Source organism: Hirundo rustica, chromosome 6, assembly GCF_015227805.2.
Source record: "Hirundo rustica isolate bHirRus1 chromosome 6, bHirRus1.pri.v3, whole genome shotgun sequence".
Taxonomy (NCBI): Eukaryota; Metazoa; Chordata; class Aves; order Passeriformes; family Hirundinidae; genus Hirundo; species Hirundo rustica.
The window spans coordinates 39,707,735-39,727,340 of record NC_053455.1 but is presented as its reverse complement, the minus strand read 5'-3'; the positions used below and the strand labels follow the sequence as shown (position 1 = coordinate 39,727,340).

Genomic DNA, 19,606 nt, shown 5'->3' with positions numbered 1-19,606 from the left:
AGTACATCTGTTTTCCAAACAAGCATCAGTGAATGCAGCAGCGGGGGAACAGGTCTGAATGCCAAGAGAGATTTATGCTGCTCAACAGCCGGTCTCAAATAACCGCCTCGGCCAAACACGGGAGAATTTCAGAAAAGGTGGATCTGCCAATACCCCACCACAGAATGACACTCACTTATAAGACTCTTTGGTGCAACACAAACTGTTTTGCTGCTTCTACGGGGGCCAGATTGTACAAAACAAGCATTTGCCAGGGAGGAAGCAGCAGAGATTTACCACTGAGCCCCTTTGATGTTTTTGGCTAGAAACCAAACTGGAGCAACAAAGAGCCGAGTCTGAGGTGATGTGCCAGCTCGCAAGCAGTAGACTTTCCAAATCTACGAGTTCAACAATCAGAAGACAAGTTACAACGAACCCAGGAAAATCATTCCTAACCTGGAAAGCGCACAAACCCTGTTCCCAAACCACACACCTCCATCCCAAACACGTATCCTACTGCACCTTTGCAAGTAGTGTCGTGTCCTAAAAAGAGCAGGAGAAAACCCTTAGGGAACATAGGAAAGGCAAGGGCTGGTCTTGGTCCTTGCCAATCCACTCCAGACTTGGCAGAATCACCCCCTCACCAGCAACTGGCCAGCCTCAGACCCACATCAATATTCTCCAAACCATTTTAATTTGTGTTTAATATCCTGGTGAGCACAAAGCCTGTGCCACTTGATACACAGCATGGAAGGCCCTTTCATCTTAGTGTGGGGCAGGTGGACTTCAGGAGAGGCCCGGAAATGATTATTCCCAGTGGATACAGTGATTAAAAGTACGCATGAATATTGATTGCTATCAGGGGATTTCTCTGCCTAGAACACTTTTCAGGACAATGGTAAAATTGGTTAAGCACACCCTGGAAAATACCTTGCAGCTGATAGCTAAACGGTGAGCCAAAGGTTTAAAGATATTATCTGGCACTAAAAAAATTGGGCGTAGCTTTATTTAATTATTTTAATGCAAAGGAATAAATTTAATTTATGTGAGTGATTAAAGAAAAATAGCTCTGCGCACCTGTGTCCCCTGAGGGAAGGATGAGTCCGTGCAGCTCAGTCATAGGCTCAAGATAGCAACAACTGGGTAACTTTACTTCAGCCCATCCTTCCTCCCTCCTCCTGAAGCAGTCCATCTCACACTCGGCAATCACCTCCCCAGGCCCCTCTTGAGGTGTCAGCAGTACCAGATCACGCCAGGAAATGGTACTAGCAGACAGACCTCTGCTCATCCCAGCCTGCAATAAACTACTGCTCAACTGCAAAACCATTCTCAACACTGTGTGGGGAAGTATACACTCCTTTCATAGAACAGTCCCTATCATTGAACCATATTTCTGTTATTTTGCTTCTTTAGAGTTACAAACCTCCCCTAAAAGCCTTTGGGAATAGACAGGCATGGTCCCACTGTGCTACACAGCACAATGTGGCTGACCTCTGTAATACCTTTGAATCTGCTCCTGGAGAATAAATTAACTTTCAAAATAGAATTTTTAGACATTTCAAAATGCACATAAAAATATATAGGTCACTATTGAATACAATTGCTTGTAGAAGTGTATGTCTCTTAATCTTTCTGCATAGCTTAAGGATCCTGGCAAAGAGCCTCTCTCCCTATTTCCCAGAAGAGTGGGTAGAGGTATGGTAAAGGGAAGAAAACTGCGAGCAGAGAAATTAGAAGAAAATAGCACTTGAAATCTCCTTGAGAAGTCTCCCTCTTTGTCCCTTTGGCTGCTGTGCTCTTTTCCAGGTAACACAGTTCACACTGCCAAACCAAATTCCAGCTCTGGCTTCCTGTTCACTGACTGCCCAGTTCCATGGAACGATGCAATATGTTTAATAATCCAACTAATGCTACACTATACAGGAAAGTCATAGAACAAAATGTAATTTGCAGACAGGTTTTAGCAGGCCAGAGAGGCAAAATAAAGTACCAGGAGTCTGGTTATAGCAAAAGAGTAGTTCCTTAATTTATACAAATGGTACTTTCCATAACAAACACTGGAACCATACTGGAATATGGAACATTAACTGTTTATGCAAATATAGTCAAAAATCTGTGGAGTTCTAGGCAAAATAAATGAGATGATTCATATATTTTAATAGTTGTTGAAAAATCAGGGATAATGATGTACTGGTTGCTCATATTTTTGAGGCCTACTTTGCAATAACAAAGCAGCAAGTCCAAATCAGCATGTAAAGCACAAATACTCGTGCCACTGTGTTATTACAGCTTTCCGTCTCTACTAATTTTCTTCCTTACAGAACTCCAGTATACTGCAGCTTCCATACAGGAGGTGTTACATCAGGACATCATCCTTGGCATTTGTTTGTTTCGGGTTTATTGTAACAGAAGTTCCCTATTCATACAGAACTTTCCGATGCAATCCACATTCTGCAAATATAACAAAAAATCTCAACTCTGAAATCCCAGGCAATTACCCCAAACAGGAAGCCAGCATGCCTGCCACACTCATTTGGTAGGCGCCACGCTCTTTGCTGTCAGATTTTAAAACTAACAGTCAGCTTTCACAAAGGAATCTGACAGAGTAAGTTCACAGAGGATTTTTCAGGCAGCCCATAACCTGATGTTAAGTAAATACCTCTGCATAGAATATCGTAATTCTTATCACTAAACCACCAGCAGCAATGTTATACTTGGAGCCTCAGCCCAATCAGTAGCAGCATGTACAGCTCCTCCAAAGCTGCCTCCTGCAGCACTTAAGAGTGCTCACATCCCACCATCACTCACATGCCCAATGTTTAAAGTGAGTTTTGGAATGAATGCGCTTTTGGCTCAGAACCAAATTCAGGGCTGAGCAGTGGATGTTCAACGCAAGCATGGCCAGACCAAGTCACAAAAATCTTCAGCTTACAAGTACAAGGCATAATAAGGATTACACCCACAGTCAATCCACAATCTCTATGGATTTCTCTACAACAGATTAGGCAATCACAGTTAATTCCATTTAGCCATAACAACACCAAATAATTTTGCATATGTATTTAACATAGTAAAAACAGTCTTGTTATAAGCCACCAAGTTACTTGTTTCAATCCTCTGATGAGAACAAACAATCCACTGCTTTGTAGGTCTGATTATAAATGTTGTAAGAACAAGTACTGGTACCTGAAAAGTCTTGAAGGAAAATTTAATGCAAATAATATCACTGCACAAAACCAATATATGCACTGAAATTCTCAGAGCCAGAAATTCAGGAGTAAGGAAGAAAATAGATGTCACCTTTAAGTCATGATACGATGTATGTGCAATGTTTTTATTATCTGAGTGCTTATATTATTGCTTAACTCTTCAGGAGACATGACTTCTTCTGAAACAAGAGCTGTCTCTAAAGCAACTTGTTCTGTAAGTACACAAGAGGGGCCCTTTTTTTTTTTTTTTTTTTTTTAAGTTGGAGTCATTCCTGGCATAACTGAATATGCTAAAAAATCAGGAGTGGGAATTCCTGGAAAATAAGACCAGCTTTTCTTACTTATTTGCTTCCTCCTCAGCTGAAGTGCTGAAAACACACACTACTTGATGCAATTAACGTTATGTTTCATTTCAGTTATCAGAAGCTCAAGAGCATAACAAGCTTTAATTTATCTGGAGTATTTCTGGCATTTTTTAATCTCTGAGAACACATATTCAGAGAGCATAAGGCAATAGCTAAATACACTTTGAGAATTTGTTCTAAACTGGGGCTTAACTAAGGACACTTCGGTATTACACACATTGGAAAGATACATCTATAGTAACATAAAATCAATTTCATGCAAACATTATCAAAACAATAATGTTGCAAGAGAGAAATAATAAGAATATAAACTGAAACAACAAAATCACATGAACGCTGGAATTTTTTCCAGCATTCATAGTTTTTCAGGATGCTCTTTATAATCTTTTCAGATATCATTAAAGACTTAATCTCTTCAGATGTTGCTAAGAAATGGCCTAGGAAAGAGAAGGAAGTGAACAAAACAATTAACCTAAATGCTACATCTCTGTACTGCCATAGTTCCTTCCAGCTTTGCATAGTTTCACAGTGTAATTTCCCATTAACCCTCAAAAGCTAAATGTTTGTTGAAGGGCAGAACATACAAGTACAAGCAGACCTTGTCACACCAGAGGTATCACACAACATGAGACATGCTGTTACTCAGGAACACATGCCAAGGGGTCACACAGCATAACTAGAGCCTATTTCATGTGTTCGAAGTTTCAAAACCATTTTCAACAAAAAAAATGTAAGAAACACTTCCATTTATAATTTAATCTTGACCATAGCTGAGAATTTGTTTCAAACAATGAGCATAATACTGCACACAGACTGACTTAACTGTGCAAGTCCTTCCAGCAAACTGCTTTCTGCAAGGTGTCACACAGAAACCTGCTAGAAACCATCCCAAAGCAAATCGTTGAGCTGTCTTTTTTTGTTTGGTTGGTTGGTTGGGGTTTTTTGAGGTTTTTGTTTAAATCTAAAATTATTAATCATGGAAGAAGCTGTCATTACAGTTTGTTATAAGGCATTAAGTAGCGTAATGGTTCCCTACCTATTTATGCTCAGAGGGATATATGCAAAGGACTGTACTCTCCAGTCTTGGAACTCTACCTAATTCAGGATCAGATTTCACCTGTACCTTTCAAGTTCAGGTAGAAATCCTGGGGTGCAACAGCAGTATGGTGGTGAAACCTCCACCTTTTGGACAAAGTACTAGACTGAGTCTAAGAAGATTCAAATTTAACTACCATTTCTGTGAGCAAACTCTTACACATTATATTCATCTTCTAGATTACAGTTCCCCCATCTGTACAACAGAGCAAAAAATAAAATCTTTTAAAAGGCATTCTCTTCTCTTTTCTAGACCATGAGATCTTTCAGCCACACAGAAGTTCACCAAATATCTAAGAGGAGAATTAGTTTCAGCTGTCTGGATAACAATGTAGCCTACGTGTTGATTATGCTGTTAAAGTTAATTATTGTACCTGCACTTTCCAGATCAATATTTCTTAAGACTATTCAAAAGAAGAGTAAGCCTTAGGCTTCAGCAAAGTCTCCACACAACCGAAGTTCTCTGCTGGGAACTACTCAGTTTTGCAAAAGAATGTATCCTGTTTCTAATTGCTAAACCCGAGACCTTTTATGAGAGAGATGAGGAAACACAACCGTGTTTCTGGCACTTGATAGGCCTCTGCTTTACTGATAAGGCACTTCCCTAGCAGAGTATCTGTGTTCTTACATGCCTTACCTTGGAAAAGAAGGATAAGAAACAATATCCTGCAGCTGGGTAGTAGAAGGCAGGAGAATACTATAGAAAATAGAAGTTTGGAAATTGGCAGCACTCTATTGCTTTTTCTCCATAACTGGAAAGGAGAGCTGGGAAGTAATACAAGATGAAGCTTCAGAGACAGCTGCATGAGCAGAACAATACACTGAGTGCTCCACTGCCTGCTATAAATAACTGAGCAATCACCAGTTATTAAACCATAATGAAGAAGGCATGAAAAAGTGTCTCAAATAGGCCTCATTTTGCCTACTGTAGTTCCAGTCTCATCCATCAAATGAGAAACACATTATCATCACTATACCCAAACAATAAATGTTGTTTATTCAGTGAAAATACTGTTTATAATGTCCTGCTTGGAACACCATCATCTTCACTGTAGCCTTTCTGCCAATTCTGCAGACCTCATCTCCATTCCTATTCACTAAGCAATGGTCATCTCTTTTCTTCTACTTACTGTCTCATTGTGGCATGAGACATGTTGCCCTGATTTTTATATTCCAGGAACTTTGGCATAACAAAGGTTTTCAAATATTTTTCATCTTAAGTGAATACGTAATTCTCTCCCTGTTCATTTCTATTTTAACTCACAACTGTTTTTATTTCCCTCTTAGCATTCTAACTGGTTGTAGAAGAATTATGTCAAATAAAGGAAGGGGAGATGTGGAATAACACAGCAAGTAGCACATGATGTTATTCTGGCTGCTCAATTTATGTGTTGGCCTGGCTTTGATAATGAGGAAGAGAAGAGGGGAAGAGTGAGTTACCCATTCCAGCTCAGAAATGGCAGGGTCATCTGGTCTCTGAGACTCAGAGAATACCTTAAAGGGGAAGCTAGGGCAACACAACTTCTGAATGAAATTATAGAAAGTGAAATTTATCACAGTTCCTTACAACCCCACTTCAGACAACTGTATTAACAAGACTTTGAGGTGCACAATAGAACAATCCAAATAATGGGGGTTTCAGAATGGCAATGTAGAAAACAGAATAGCAACTCAGAAAAACATGTGAGGAGGTGTGGCAATTTGGGGTGGGAGGAGGGGGAGTTGGGGGTTGTGTTGTTTTGTTTTGGTTTTTAACCATTTTCCTACTGCTAATACACACTAAACTCCTCAGGATTTGTGAACAGTTTGGCAAGTTACAAAGTCTCACAAAGGCAGAAACACTGATTTTGGTAACATAGCTAATAAGAATATGCTTCCCCCCTCTAACAGACAACAGAAACTGCAATCTAAACCCAAGGTATACTAAGTAATGAACAGAACAGACTCTTATACAAGTTATTCCTCAACCAAACATGGTGGCACGGGTCTTTTTCTGACCCAAATGTCAGAATAATGCAGAAAGTTGTACAAAATGGAAAGGGAATTCCAAATCAGCATGTGGAATAGATAAAAGGAGGCTCACTTAAGTGACTAGTAAAGCTGCCTGCACCTAACAATCTTGTACTTCTAAGAAATCTCATGTCTTGCCTTCAGATGTGCAACAGAAAACTGGTTTATTTTCACACTTTAAGTACTTTTAGTCTGCTTCCTAGATTGTTTTGAGTGATTCAATCCTTACTGACAAGTTTCACACAATTAAAAGAGTCTATTTCATTAAAAACAATTACAGGAACCTAAAATGAAGTTGGCTCATTAAGGAAAAGAAATTTTGCAGCTTTCAACCTAAAGCCACTTTGGAAAAGTTATGAACTTCTCTATTAGCATGTAGGTTGAAAATGCTGCAGTAATGTGACAGAACAGCACAAACACAAAGGGTGTGTCTAGTGTGTCTACATGGCACTGTGATGCTGTTCTCAGACACCCTGAGCTCCACAACTGAAACCAGCTGGAATCAGCAAGGTGAGTCCCACCCGAGCCACCCTGAATACAGAAGTAAACAAACCTATTTCTGCCTTGAGTTTCCTTGACACAGAACAACATTGCAGTAGTGCAGGTATGCACAAAGCACCCTAGCAGCAGCAGCAGAATGAGATTCTACTCTAAGACAGCTTAGATCACCCCTTTGCTTAAATGGTTAAACAAAACTGTTTTAGTCTAGTGCCCCCTGCAAGACAGCAGTGTTCCTATGCTCTTGTTCCATTTTGACTTACAGAAACGGTGAAATCATGATGGAACAAGTAGCACAAAACAATCCGTTCCATTTCTGACCTTCCCCTGTACAAGAAAACCACAGAAAATTATGTATACCTTTATAAGAATTATTATCAAACAGTCTCTTGGGCCTAGGAAGTAACGGCTGAAGAGTTTCACTTCACAAACTCTCTCTTGAACACAATCCAAATGCTTACTACTCGTAATTCATCTCCTCTTCTGCAATTAAATGAAGTCATATTGACTTTATTCCATCCTAATTATTTTTATTTGACACGTTAACATCAAATCACTTTGCTGCTTAGTTTCCTGGAACAACAAGCCGTTACAGCCAGTTTAAAGAGGATGTAGTTTCAGAGGGGTAGCTGCTTTACAGGTTAAAAGATTTTCATTTACATAGGAAACATTACCGATGCTCCCTAATTTCGGAACAAAAGCTAACATTCCAACCACCTCGCCACACAAAAGTAGCACTCTTTCCTATTGTCGGGAAAGGAGCATAAAATAAGGATGCTCGCAGAGACCTGCGAGCAAAAGAAGCTGGTAACGGGTGCGGTCTATCACAGAAAGGCTGGACGCCGCTTGCCGCTCCTCACGGCCAAAGCGGGCAGCGGAGGAGACGGCAGCAAGGCTCCGGCCGGCTGCTGGCGGAGACCACACCTCTGGGCACCGGAGGGACGCTCCCTGAGCCCGAGAGGGCTCTGCAGCCCTCCCACCCCGGCGAGCACCCCGCTGTGTTACGGCCCGCTGCCGCCCGCCCCGCAGCCAAGGCGGACACGGAGCCACAGCGAGCCCCCTCAGCCCGGCCCGGCCCGGGGCCGCTGGCCGCAGCCCCCGGGAAGGACGGGCCGGGCCGCGGCCACCCCGGCCCCGCCGAGCCCTCCCCGTGCCGGGCCGCAGCACGCCAGGGGGAGAGAGTCCTCGGGAAGCCTCCCCGCCCCGCCGCACCGCTCCTCACCCAGGTACTCGGGCCCGGGCAGCGAGAGCCGCTCGGGGCTCAGCATCCTCCTCCCGCCGCTCCTTCCCGGCTTCCGCCGTTTCCAAGGCGCCTGACGCTCCCGGCGCTGCTCGGCCGCTCGCCCCGGCCGGGAACACGCCCCTCGCCGCCACAGTTCCGCGCCCACAGCCGGCCCCGCCGCCCGTGCCCTCAGGGGCTGGGGCGAGGCGGGGGGACAGGCCGGGGAAGGGACGGAGCTGCAGCCCCCCGGCAGCGCCGTGAGCGGGCCGTGCCTCAGAGAGGGGAGAGCGAGTCAGCAGGCTCTCCCGAAGAGCCGAAACAGCCGGAGGAGAGGCACGTGTAAGGGCATTCGGATTAGATTCAATTGTCTAATGTAAGGTGTCTCCTGCTAGGGGTTGTTTAGGGCTACAGCTGTGGGGGAAAGACCTTAATTTGAAGGGGAATTGTTATATGTTAAAATCACAGAATATGCTGAGTTGGAAGGGACCCGTCAGAATCAGCGAGTGCAGCTCCTGCCTCTACAGAGGACACCCCAAATATCACACCATGAACCTGGAAGCATTCTTCAAGAAGCCTGATGCTTCTTGAACTACGCTGGCGCTCTGACCATCAAGCATCTTCCCTGCTTGATGAAGTTATTGTCTAGCAGCTTTGTCCCATGACCAAGGAGATCCTTTAAAGTTGTGTCCTTCTGTCCATACTATTCCAGAGCTGGCATTTTTGCATCCCTTGTGCTCAGGGGAGGTAGGTATGGAGAGCGTCAGGAATTGTCCCTTCTGTAGATTCAAGTCGAAATGAGCAGGAAAGTCCTGAGTCACAGAGCTCTTTCTGTTCTTGGCTGGGAACTTGTCTGGGAATGGCCATTGGACCAGGGATGTGGGTGAGGCAGAGCTCTTCATGTGGCTGGAAGCAAGCCTGCTGGGCTCTTATTTCCCAGAAGCTGATGTGGCTAAAATTTCCAAATTACTTTGCAGTTTCTTCAGAAAAAATACCAGCCCAGGATGTAATCCTGGGAGGAAAAAAAAAAAAAAAAAAAAAAAAAAAAAAAGAAAAAAAAAAAAAGAGTGTAGGTATTGTCTATGTTTTTAATGAAAAATACAGAAGAAGATAAATTAAATGAACCATTTGTACCTACATGCCTTTATTCCACTAGAAGAAAGTGCTGAGGCATTGGCCACTCGACTTTAAACTATATTTAAAAGACAGTCACATCTAAAAAGGGCAAACAAGATGATGTAACTTGATTGTTAATATCCCACATAAAATTGCCTGGACCACTCCTCTGTCTTTTGTTCTGTCTTTAAAAGCAGATGGCTTAGATATAAATATTTCAAACATGAGCAGAGAGTATAGTTTAGGGAGCAGACAATGAAACACTCCAGCGTGAAGGATGATTGGAAAAATGTAAGATTGCCTTAAAGAGGATAAGCATAACATATGAAATGATGTTATCTAAAATTATTTGTGCTACAATGAAACTCATTCAAAACTCCACTTTGTTCAGTTTTGCACTTTGTGCATTTTGTTATATGCTATAAATTTAAATATGGGATATTTTTACATAATAGATACAATTAGACCACAGAATACATTGATACAAGATATTTTTGAGCCCAGAAATTCACCAGAATTTAGAAAGGAAATGAATTCAAACAGAATGAGAAAACACAGGATTATGTTGTTACACACATAAGCAGTGTCCGTGGTGTTTAAAAACCTCTTCTATAATGCTGGTCAGCTGAGCTGGCAGGAGCCTTCCACAGGCTGTGCACTGTTTCCTCTTTGTTGTTTAAACCATTTCTGCAAACCAGAGTTTAGCCTTGACCAGTATCTGGAGCACTGATTTACAAGAGGCCTTTACAGTCCAGTTTTGAATTCTACATATTCTGATCTCTCTGTGGTTTTTCCTTTGAGGCTGTTGGTTGATTGGTTTTGATTTTTTGTTTGTTTGTTTGTTTTTTATTTTTTTTGTTTTTGTTTGTTTGTTTGTGTTTTGGGGGTTTAAATTTTTTGTTTGCTTGCTTGTTTGGGTTTTTTTTCCCCCCTTTTTTCTCTTGTTACTCTTTGGTCTCTATGGGTTAGACTTTGTTATTTCCTTCAGACTGGCTGAGGGAAACCTTTTGGACACTGGTCTCATTTGTGGTTTTAATAACAGTGAGTTTCAGTAGTAATGGTGCCTGACTGTTAACAACTTAAAGCAAATTGTATAAAAACAAGATGTCATTTCTGGAGCCATTTATAGACTTCCCTATTCACTATTATTTCTCCCTTGGCTTGCCAGAGCCCGGATTAGGTGATATAACAGATCAGCAGCGCTCACCTGTTCCCTCAGTCTCGTGACTTGGAAAGGGAGAAACACTGCCAGACTGCCCATAGATGTTAAGTTTGTTTTACCAACTTGATTTTAGAACGCTAGAGTAGTGCATTTTAATACATTGAGAAGGCTTTTCTGGGCCACTGGAAACCATCTGGAGGTTTAATAGCTGCCCCCAGAGGGACACATCTAACAAGGGCTTAATGTTCTTTTGGACCTAGCTGGAAGAATGACGGTGAAAAAAATTATTTTTCCCTGTCACAGCCCCTTGGTGGATTATCAGAGGTACAGATCTCACTTCAGGGCAAGCCTATGGAGCACACTTTTACCATCTACCCTGGGAATCATTGTAGTGCTTATATCTCTTAACTAAAGTTGCTGCATTTTGTTTACCAGGGACTTTTGGGTATCCAAATCAGTCTTCCAAGGAGGATCAGTTGGTACATTTTGGTACAGGAGGACTGCATTGGTACATTTTGTGCACACCCTCTTTCGGAGTTAATGTGATCCTGATTTGATTTTGCTTAATTCACTTTGATGTGTGGTTTAAGTAGAATTTCAGAAATCATACATTTAGTAAACTGGGCTTAGTCATATAAGAGTCCATATGACCACAAGTTTGAAAATAGTGGTGTAATTTAAATTATGTCATGAAAAGAAAATGTATTTGTTATGTTAAGATGCATGGACTGAAAACTTTTTTCCTGTGTAAGTTTTGTAAGTGCTTCCCAGCAATTTAGCTAAAATCAGATTTCTGTCTTTCTCCAGAAACACATACTTTGCCTGCACTATGTTAACTGCTTAGCTTACTCTCTGCTGATTTTATGTTCATCTTCTTGAATTATACTATCAATGTGGAACTGAAATATTTTCCTTTTATTAGACAAAGTTCTCCTGAGAAACAGCTCCTCTTTCAGAGAGAGTATTATATAGAATAATAAACAGGACTAGATATCAAGGAAAAAAAAATCCAGAGGAAATGCCTTGTTTTAACCAGACTGAGTCCTTTTGCCTGGCTTCTATTACTTTTCTTAGAATGAAATGTTTCATTTGCTTAGAATTTTAACAGTTATTACTAAGGTAGTTACAATACAGCCTGTTAGGTGTATTAGAGGAAACAAACTTTTTTTTTTTTTTTTTTCCATTCAAGTGACGGATGGAAATGCTGTTGCTACAATGTACAAAGAATTAAGCTGTGGGCAGTCTTCAGTATTGTTCCATGTGACTGTGAAATCAAGGTAGGACAGTTTCACAGAAACACTAAGAAAATGTCTCTAGCCTTTCTTGTTTATCTTTCGAGCATCCAAAGATTTATCCTATTTTAAAACATAGTTAGCTAAGAGCTTGTCTTATGCAGAACTCAGCTTTTTGGACTTTGTGCCTTTGTGACTTTGATAGTGCTTTGTGTTCTTTGAGGCTTCCCACATATTTCCCAGATGAGCTTTTCCTTGTACATAGTAATTAATAAAATTGCAGGTGTGATAAAAAGACACATAAAAACCAACACACTCTGAGGAGAAAAACATTGACTTAAACAACTGTCAATCTTCATTGATAATCTATTATTTTGGGCACAGTAGCAGAGGTAAGTTTTGAGGAGAGATCTGAAGAAATGGAGAATAAGAGTTTCACATGCTATTATTTATGTAAATTATTGGAAATCTTGTAAATGAAATCAGAATTCTATTTTGTAAGTAATTTTTAAAAATCAATGGCACTGAAGCTGGATGATTCATTTATGAGTCAGTTGCAAACCCATAAAAAACTCTCATTAATTTTTTTATTAAATAGTTATTTATATGAATTATGACCAAACTGTCTAAACACATGCACTAAAAATAAGATTATCTTAAATAAAACGGTCAGCCAAAACCACAATGAAGTTATGTGATGAAATCCATAGTTTTGTATTGCTGGTTCCTCAGGAGTCATCTACAGAAAAAGATCCAGTACTTCTAGTGCTTCTCCTAATCTGAGCCTTCTCAAACTGAATGAATTCTTTATCTGGTTCACCTCTAGCACAGTGGTTTTGCACAAGTAAGTTAATTGTTTTTCCCAAATAATGCAGTATTAACACTGGTTTCCTCTTCAGGTGAGACCTAGACAAGCAGATAGGTTTTACACTGTTCTTTAAGGTTTTTAGAGAAATAAGATTCACCAAGTTTCTCTTTCCTAACATCTGCCACAAGATGAGTTCTGGAAACACCTGTGTGTTTTCCAGGTAGTGATAAATAACATGATAACAGCAGCAGCTCTCAAGTAGCCAGCATTACTGATCTTAACCAGTAATTGTACCTGGAAGTCTTAAATTAGGAATTAACTTAACTAGTAAGATGTCATAAGCATACAGGAAACTGTGCTGGTAACATGATGCCATCATAATTTCTATTTTATTTACTAGTTTAACTGCATTTTAATCTGGATTGCTGAGATTTTATTTTCCCTCTTGAACTGGTGGGCAGAAAGAAAGTAAAGAGAGATCTGTCTGTATTGTTGATGATATAGGTCTAAACAAGCTCCAAGATCCTTGTATTTTAAATACAAGTTGGTGGGGAAAAGAAACCCCTTGAAATATTCTTCTACTCCTCAGTCATAGGAGTACTTTTGAACTCTGCATGATGTGCTTATGAGAAAAGGGAATAGTAATATGACAGATTCTGTGGCTCATGGAGGCCACATGGTCATTTTCAAATCAATGGTAGCTGTAAGTTGTATAATAAATTCTTGGCATGTATTAAATGCACTGCCCAAATTCTGATTATGAGTTTAGTGTTTAGTGTTTAGTAAGCAAAGTTGGCTTTTTTGTAAGACCAAACTGTTGAAAGACTCTCCTCCAATTTTTCTTCCCATTATCTCATCAGGAAGGAAAGGACATCTTTAAAAGTACTTAAGTACTAAGTGAGTGACCCTTCTCTGTTGGAATGCCGCCCCACTAATGATGCAGAGAAGAAAAACAGCCATTTCTGGCAGAGTTTGCAAGATCTCTCATGCCAAAGGAAAAAAAAAGGTTAAAATGCCTGGTAAAAATAAATACCACTATGAAATTCTGGCATGGGAAGCATTTCTGACAGCCAAGGCTTAGCTCATCCTGGGGGGTAACCCAAAAAGGCCAGCAATTTTCATTCTTTGTTTCTACTTATCAAATGTTGCTTGCAAACATAAGCTGCCAGACTCTGTTATCCATTAGACAAGGTGTCTGTGTGAGAAAATTATAATAAGTAAAAAATGGCTGTGTGTGTGGGGATGAAGTGAAGCCTTAACTCTGATGGCTGCAGTGGCCAGCTCTTATGGGAAAGGTGCATAACTTTCTGTGTGAGGAACAGAGATTAAGCACGTGCAAAGTACTCTGAAAATATTTGTCTTATAATATCTGCATGGAAAAACAAATGATGGAATCAAGGGAAAAAAACCCAAAACAACAAAATGAAAGAAAGATGAGACCATAGATTCATTAAAATAGTGAAATTCTTGCAAACAATTCTTAATTCTGTTAGCTACACAAAAGGGCATTTGGAAGACAGCACTGCAGAACTCTGCCACTGTACAGGAGTTGCAGTCAAAATATTTTTCTGGCAAAAGCACACATCCATAGGCTAGTGATTCACTCCATAATATAACACGACATAGTGATGATTATTTTTCCTTTTTGCTACATGCATGAGGTGTTTTCAAGGGTAACACCTTTATGGAGTCACTAGAGGAGAAGATAGAGATGGGACAGTGTTATAGTGGTTGGAGTTCTTAGGAAGAGAAGCAAACCTGGGAGAGAATATAAACCAACTGAGACTGAAACAGTAAATTGAGATTATGGCAATTAATTCTAAACAGACTAGAGGAAGCATGGAACATTTTCAGAATACAGTAGAAAATTAAGACCTAATTAAGTTTTATCTGAGGAATGTTTTTAAATTTTTCTTTTGATTTGTTAACTTTATCATTCTAATTTCTATACCACAGCAAAATAGATGGATCTTTCTGCATTTTAATCTGCTAATAACATTAGATATAAAGAAAATATCCTTAATATTCTGACTTTAAGTGTTAAATTTTACACTGAGTTAGTGAAGGAAGAGGTGTTCCTTCAATATATGAAGTTTAGATGTGTATGAGTTTCTCTCAAATTCTGATGTTAGAATCCATTTCTGATACTTACTAAACGTACTCAGTGTGCTCTGAGCTATGAGAAACAGAAAAAAGAGAAACCTGTAGTGTCTGTCTCAGGGTCATCCCTGTGCATTGAAAGTGTTGGTTTTGCTCATTCAAGTCTCTGATAGAGTTTCCAACAACTCTACTGACCCAGAATGAAGCACAAATGGAAATGCAATACACAAACCCAGATTACCTTAAACTCTTAGAATGCTAATATCCTGTTAATGTGTTAAGTTTCTAAAATCCTAAGCTTGCAATGGTACAGACACAAGTATATGTGACTGGGAGGGAGGTTGGATGTGTATGCATACATGGGGGTGACTCATGTGAAGGGGGTGTGCAAATCTGGATCTTGCTCCCACCTGTGCCTTTTTTCAGGTCTCGCCCAGTGAGGAGCAATTAATTTGTTCCTCACTCCCATTTATTAAGAGTTAGTATGACAGAGGGAGAGGTGTTAAGAAGTATCTCTGATTCAGCCACCCGATAGGAAGGCAGGTGGTTGACATCTTATCAGAAACAGTCAAGGGTTATATCTTGTTTGTGTCGGCAGTACTTGCCAGACCCATCATGCCAATAAAGTATTAGAAGTGAATCATCTTCAAAGAACAAAACTCTCTTTATTGTTCTGTCTACGTTTTTACATCTCCATAGTGGCTTGTGCGAGCAAGAAAGGTGTGTGAGCTGAGAGAAAGATGTTTATGTCTTTCACATCTATTCCCATGACTACTAGTTTCTTTCCAGGCCCAATTTATGTATTCTAGTTTTTTTAAGAAAGGAAAAGTCAGCCCATCGAAGATATTCCACATGCTGAGATATAAGGTCACCTTTCTGATTGTGTGATTGATTTTTACCACACACTTCTTATCTGAGTACAGAGACTATTGACGGCAAACTACATTAATAGCTGGAAGTCAAAGAAAGACACAGGTCTTCAGTTCTTTAGAAAATGCTTCTCTGTGGAGTCAAAAATTAATTTAGGAGACACAACTTGTTACTTATCTATTTGAATGTGTTTGGAGAATAAAGGTAGCTAGGCTTCTGTCTTCAAACTGAATTCTTCTTTTGCTGGCTTTCAAGAGAACATTTTCCTTTTAAGCTCTTCCTCTTTTCCTTTTTTTCTGTGCCAGAGTCAAGGTATTAAGCAGTGCAGTTCCTAAGGATAGGCCATAGGCTACCTTTGCAATGCAGACATTGTGCAAGGCCTGGATAATTGCCATTTCACTGCAGGGAGGAGTCTCATCACCAATAGAAGAGGGTGTTTATTTGCATTATTTTTACATAGAGGATGTTAGGGAACCAGCAAAAGAAGGAGCAGAACCAGCTTTCAAAAACACAGATAGAGCTACCATCTCAAAGAAAACATGAAGAAAGGTTTGGTTTGGTCTGTTGTTTGGTTTTGGGTTTTTTTCCCCCTATTTTGAGAGTCAATTTTCTTATGGTTTTGTTTCCCTTTTTTTCTTTTTTTTTTTTTTTTTTTTTTTTTTTTTTTTTCCTTCCCTTTTCTTTTCTTTAGAGTGGAAGATTAAAGGGCCTTGGAGGTTGATTTCTGTCGCACCTTCTAGACACACACATGAAAAGGAGTGGGGTTAGATGAATCTGTACTTTGGACATTGCATTACAAGGAACCTTTTGTAAGATTCTTTGTATCTCAGCTTTTGGATGTAGCCATTTAATGTCATCTTTAGTTTTGCTGGTCTGTACTGCAAAGTAGAACTAATACTGGTCCATGAGAAGATCATAAAGTTTCCCAAAACAAAGGTGCAATTGGAATGCTTAGAAATCAGCAGTTAAATGAAAGGTGAAGAAAATTAAATAACGCATAAACTCTGACCTGTTCACCTGAATTTTATATTTTTGTAAATGAAAACAATTGTGGTAACACTGCAGAAGATGGCCTATGGTTTTATTAAGAATAAGTGAGCAGTAACTTTAGAAACATTGTAGGGACCTGGTGACAGTATTTGAATGTTTATGACACCTATGAACATCTCTGGGTACACAGCAGTAGTGCCAGTACTTAGAAAACTTAAGGGAAGGCAACAAAGGAAAACATGATAACATAAAAGATAAATCAGTGTTAAAATTTCATTTAATCTATTTAACATAGAGACCATAATTTACAAACTAGGTAACCAGATGCAAAAGCTGAGCAATCCCTGAGCTCTTTGGAAAATTAAACTATTTCTTTACATCAGTGAAGTTGAACACCCAACAGTCCTATGTATGGGTAAAATCTGACTTTTAACTTACCTGGTAATCCAAGCTACCACCTTTTTAGTTCACTGGTGGTATGGAAGAGGAAACTGATGTGGGTAATGTACCAGTGAAATAACTAAAGAAATTAAAAGGGCCACTGGAAAATCTCATGGTCTAACACCTATGATTTTATCTTGAACTTAGAGCCCTGTTGGGAATGTTTAGTTGTTTTCCTGGCTTTTCTGTTTATTTAGTGGAACTCACTAGTAAAACAGAATTTGATCAATCAGAGTGCAGAGTTTGTAGTTGTCTTTCCAGTTAGGATTTCCTGAACTATATCCATTGTAGAACCTAAGTTCGTTAGGGGTTCCAAAAGATCACCTCGTCCAGTCTATGCTGCATCAAGACTAAATGTATCGAGACTAGTACTAACATGCTTATCAAATTGTGTTCTTATAAAAATCCAGTGGAAGAGATTCTACAGTCCCCCTAGACAGTCTGCTCCATTGTTGAAAAATCCTCAGTTGGAATGCTGATCAGAAAAATCTTTTAAGCATTTCTTGTTGCAAATGAAGTTGACTCTTTCATGTCTTTCTAGTGGAACCATAGAGAATGGCTGATCAACATCTCTGTAATTAGCTCTTCTAAATATCAGAAAGCTGCATCTGGCTTGAAGCTTTTATTTCTTGACTAGGCATACCTAATTCTTTCAGCTTTGTCTCAAAGGGTTTGATTTATACATTTCTTGTTCTTATTATTTTCTTGTTTCTCTTCAGATACTTTTATGTTTCTATATTGTTCAAGCAGGACTAGACACAGTACCCAACTGCGGATTCAGTATTTTGATTAAGAAATCAAACTGTCTCATATATGACACACCTGTTAAGGTGTTCCAGAATTCAACACATTCCTGGCAGTGCTGCTGCACTGATGGTTTATATTGTTTGTTATCCTAAGTTGCTCTATTTCTGTCTAGTCCAAAATTCAGTGCAGTTTAATAGTTTTTCATTCTGTTTCCCAAGAATAATATGTTTCCAACTAGTGTCCTTTTCCTTGTTGGTTTTTGGACAACCTGACCAATTTGTCAATAGGATTTGGGGTGTCTGATCTCATCATTCCTAGTGTTTTCAGCCCTTTGCCTTTGTTTTGAGGTTACCAGTTGTTGTAGCAGAGATTTTACAAGCATAAATATTGCATCATTTAAGTTGTGAGTGAACATAGCAGACAAAACAGAACCCAGGACGTATCTTGAAACAGATCTGAAGTGCCTTTGCCTTTTGACAAATAATGACTAATGGCCACTGTGGTTTCCTTCTATCAGATGCTTGCACACCTTCCCATATCTGTGTTTAAAATGTCATTCTAAGAAAGCGTCTTGCAAGATGATGCCAAAAGCCATACAAGGTGTATCGTGTCTGTTGCCTTCTGTTCACACAGTGAGCTTTGCATTACTTTAAGAAGGGGACTTGGTTTAGCACAAATGCATTTTGCCCATTTTTCATGTGTTTTTCATTCTGTCTCAATTCTGGTAAATTGATTTGCTCTGCCTCAAGTATTTAAAACACAATTGCTCCAAACCTTTCCGAACACAACAATTAAGCTACCCCATGTGTCATTCTCTTCTAGGAAACTTGAAGTGTGGAGAAGCATCTTGGCAAGGAAAAGCTCATTTGAATCCTTTAAAAATTCTTTGATAGGTAAGACTTAGACCATTTTTCTTCTTTTTTTTCCCCTTTCTTTCTTTAAACCTCTTATTAATATCTTTGCAATTTCAAAATAGATAAAATGTATTTTCCCTAATAATCCTACCTTGTACTGGTCCCTTTCTTTCTTCTTTTTCTAATGACAACATGTTCTTGGTTGTTTTTTCCTGACACAGGTTTGTTATTTAAAATCATCCTGAAAATGATGCAAACTATTAATATTATTTCATAGCACTTAATTTCTATCATTGGATTGGTTTATTTCTCTAATGTTTCTTTGTTGGGGGGGGCGAGGGGGGGTGTATCTGAATTATGTTCCAAAATAAATGGTTATTAGGATAATAATTTTCTTCCTGTTCCATTTATAATGACTGGCAGTTTTTTTGCTTGGGCATGTTGTCATATAAATTAATTGTTAATTATATTTTAATTCCTTCTTTCTCATCTGTCTCACAATACTTGCGTTACATATCACTTATCAGTGATCTATAAATTATTGCAGGTTACTTCATGATGCTCCTCCCTTATAGGTGTGGGCAGAAACAAGTACCTACATCGTGCATGGGTTGAACTGTATTCTGATATTTACATAATCTTAAAGTTATTTGGTTTGAAAGAGGCAAGACCAAAGCATGTGGTTAAATTTTACCAACATTATTTAGCTGCTCTTCTGCTTTAACCTTAAATATCCATTTTACACTGTGTAAATCTACTTTACAATTATTCCTCAAAGATCCCACATGGAATCAGGGCTATATTCAATCAAAATATTTATCAACAGGTAGGTAATTAAGAAGTTTACAATATAAATTTTCATCTGTTCAACTGCACTCTATGTAGGGGATTTTTGTGAAAGATAATACTAT

The 19,606-nt window shown here is 39.3% G+C and overlaps 1 protein-coding gene across 1 annotated transcript in view; it reads right to left on the bottom strand.

Moving 5' to 3' along the window:
- CSTPP1 (centriolar satellite-associated tubulin polyglutamylase complex regulator 1) overlaps window positions 1-8,514 on the bottom strand; it is a 78,990-nt gene extending 70,476 nt beyond the window's left edge. The window contains exon 1 of the mRNA XM_040066729.2: window positions 8,379-8,514. Coding sequence (XP_039922663.1) covers window positions 8,379-8,424 — 46 coding nt within the window. The 5' untranslated portion in view covers window positions 8,425-8,514. The remainder of the gene's footprint in view (window positions 1-8,378) is intronic.
- Window positions 8,515-19,606: the final 11,092 nt, after the last annotated feature.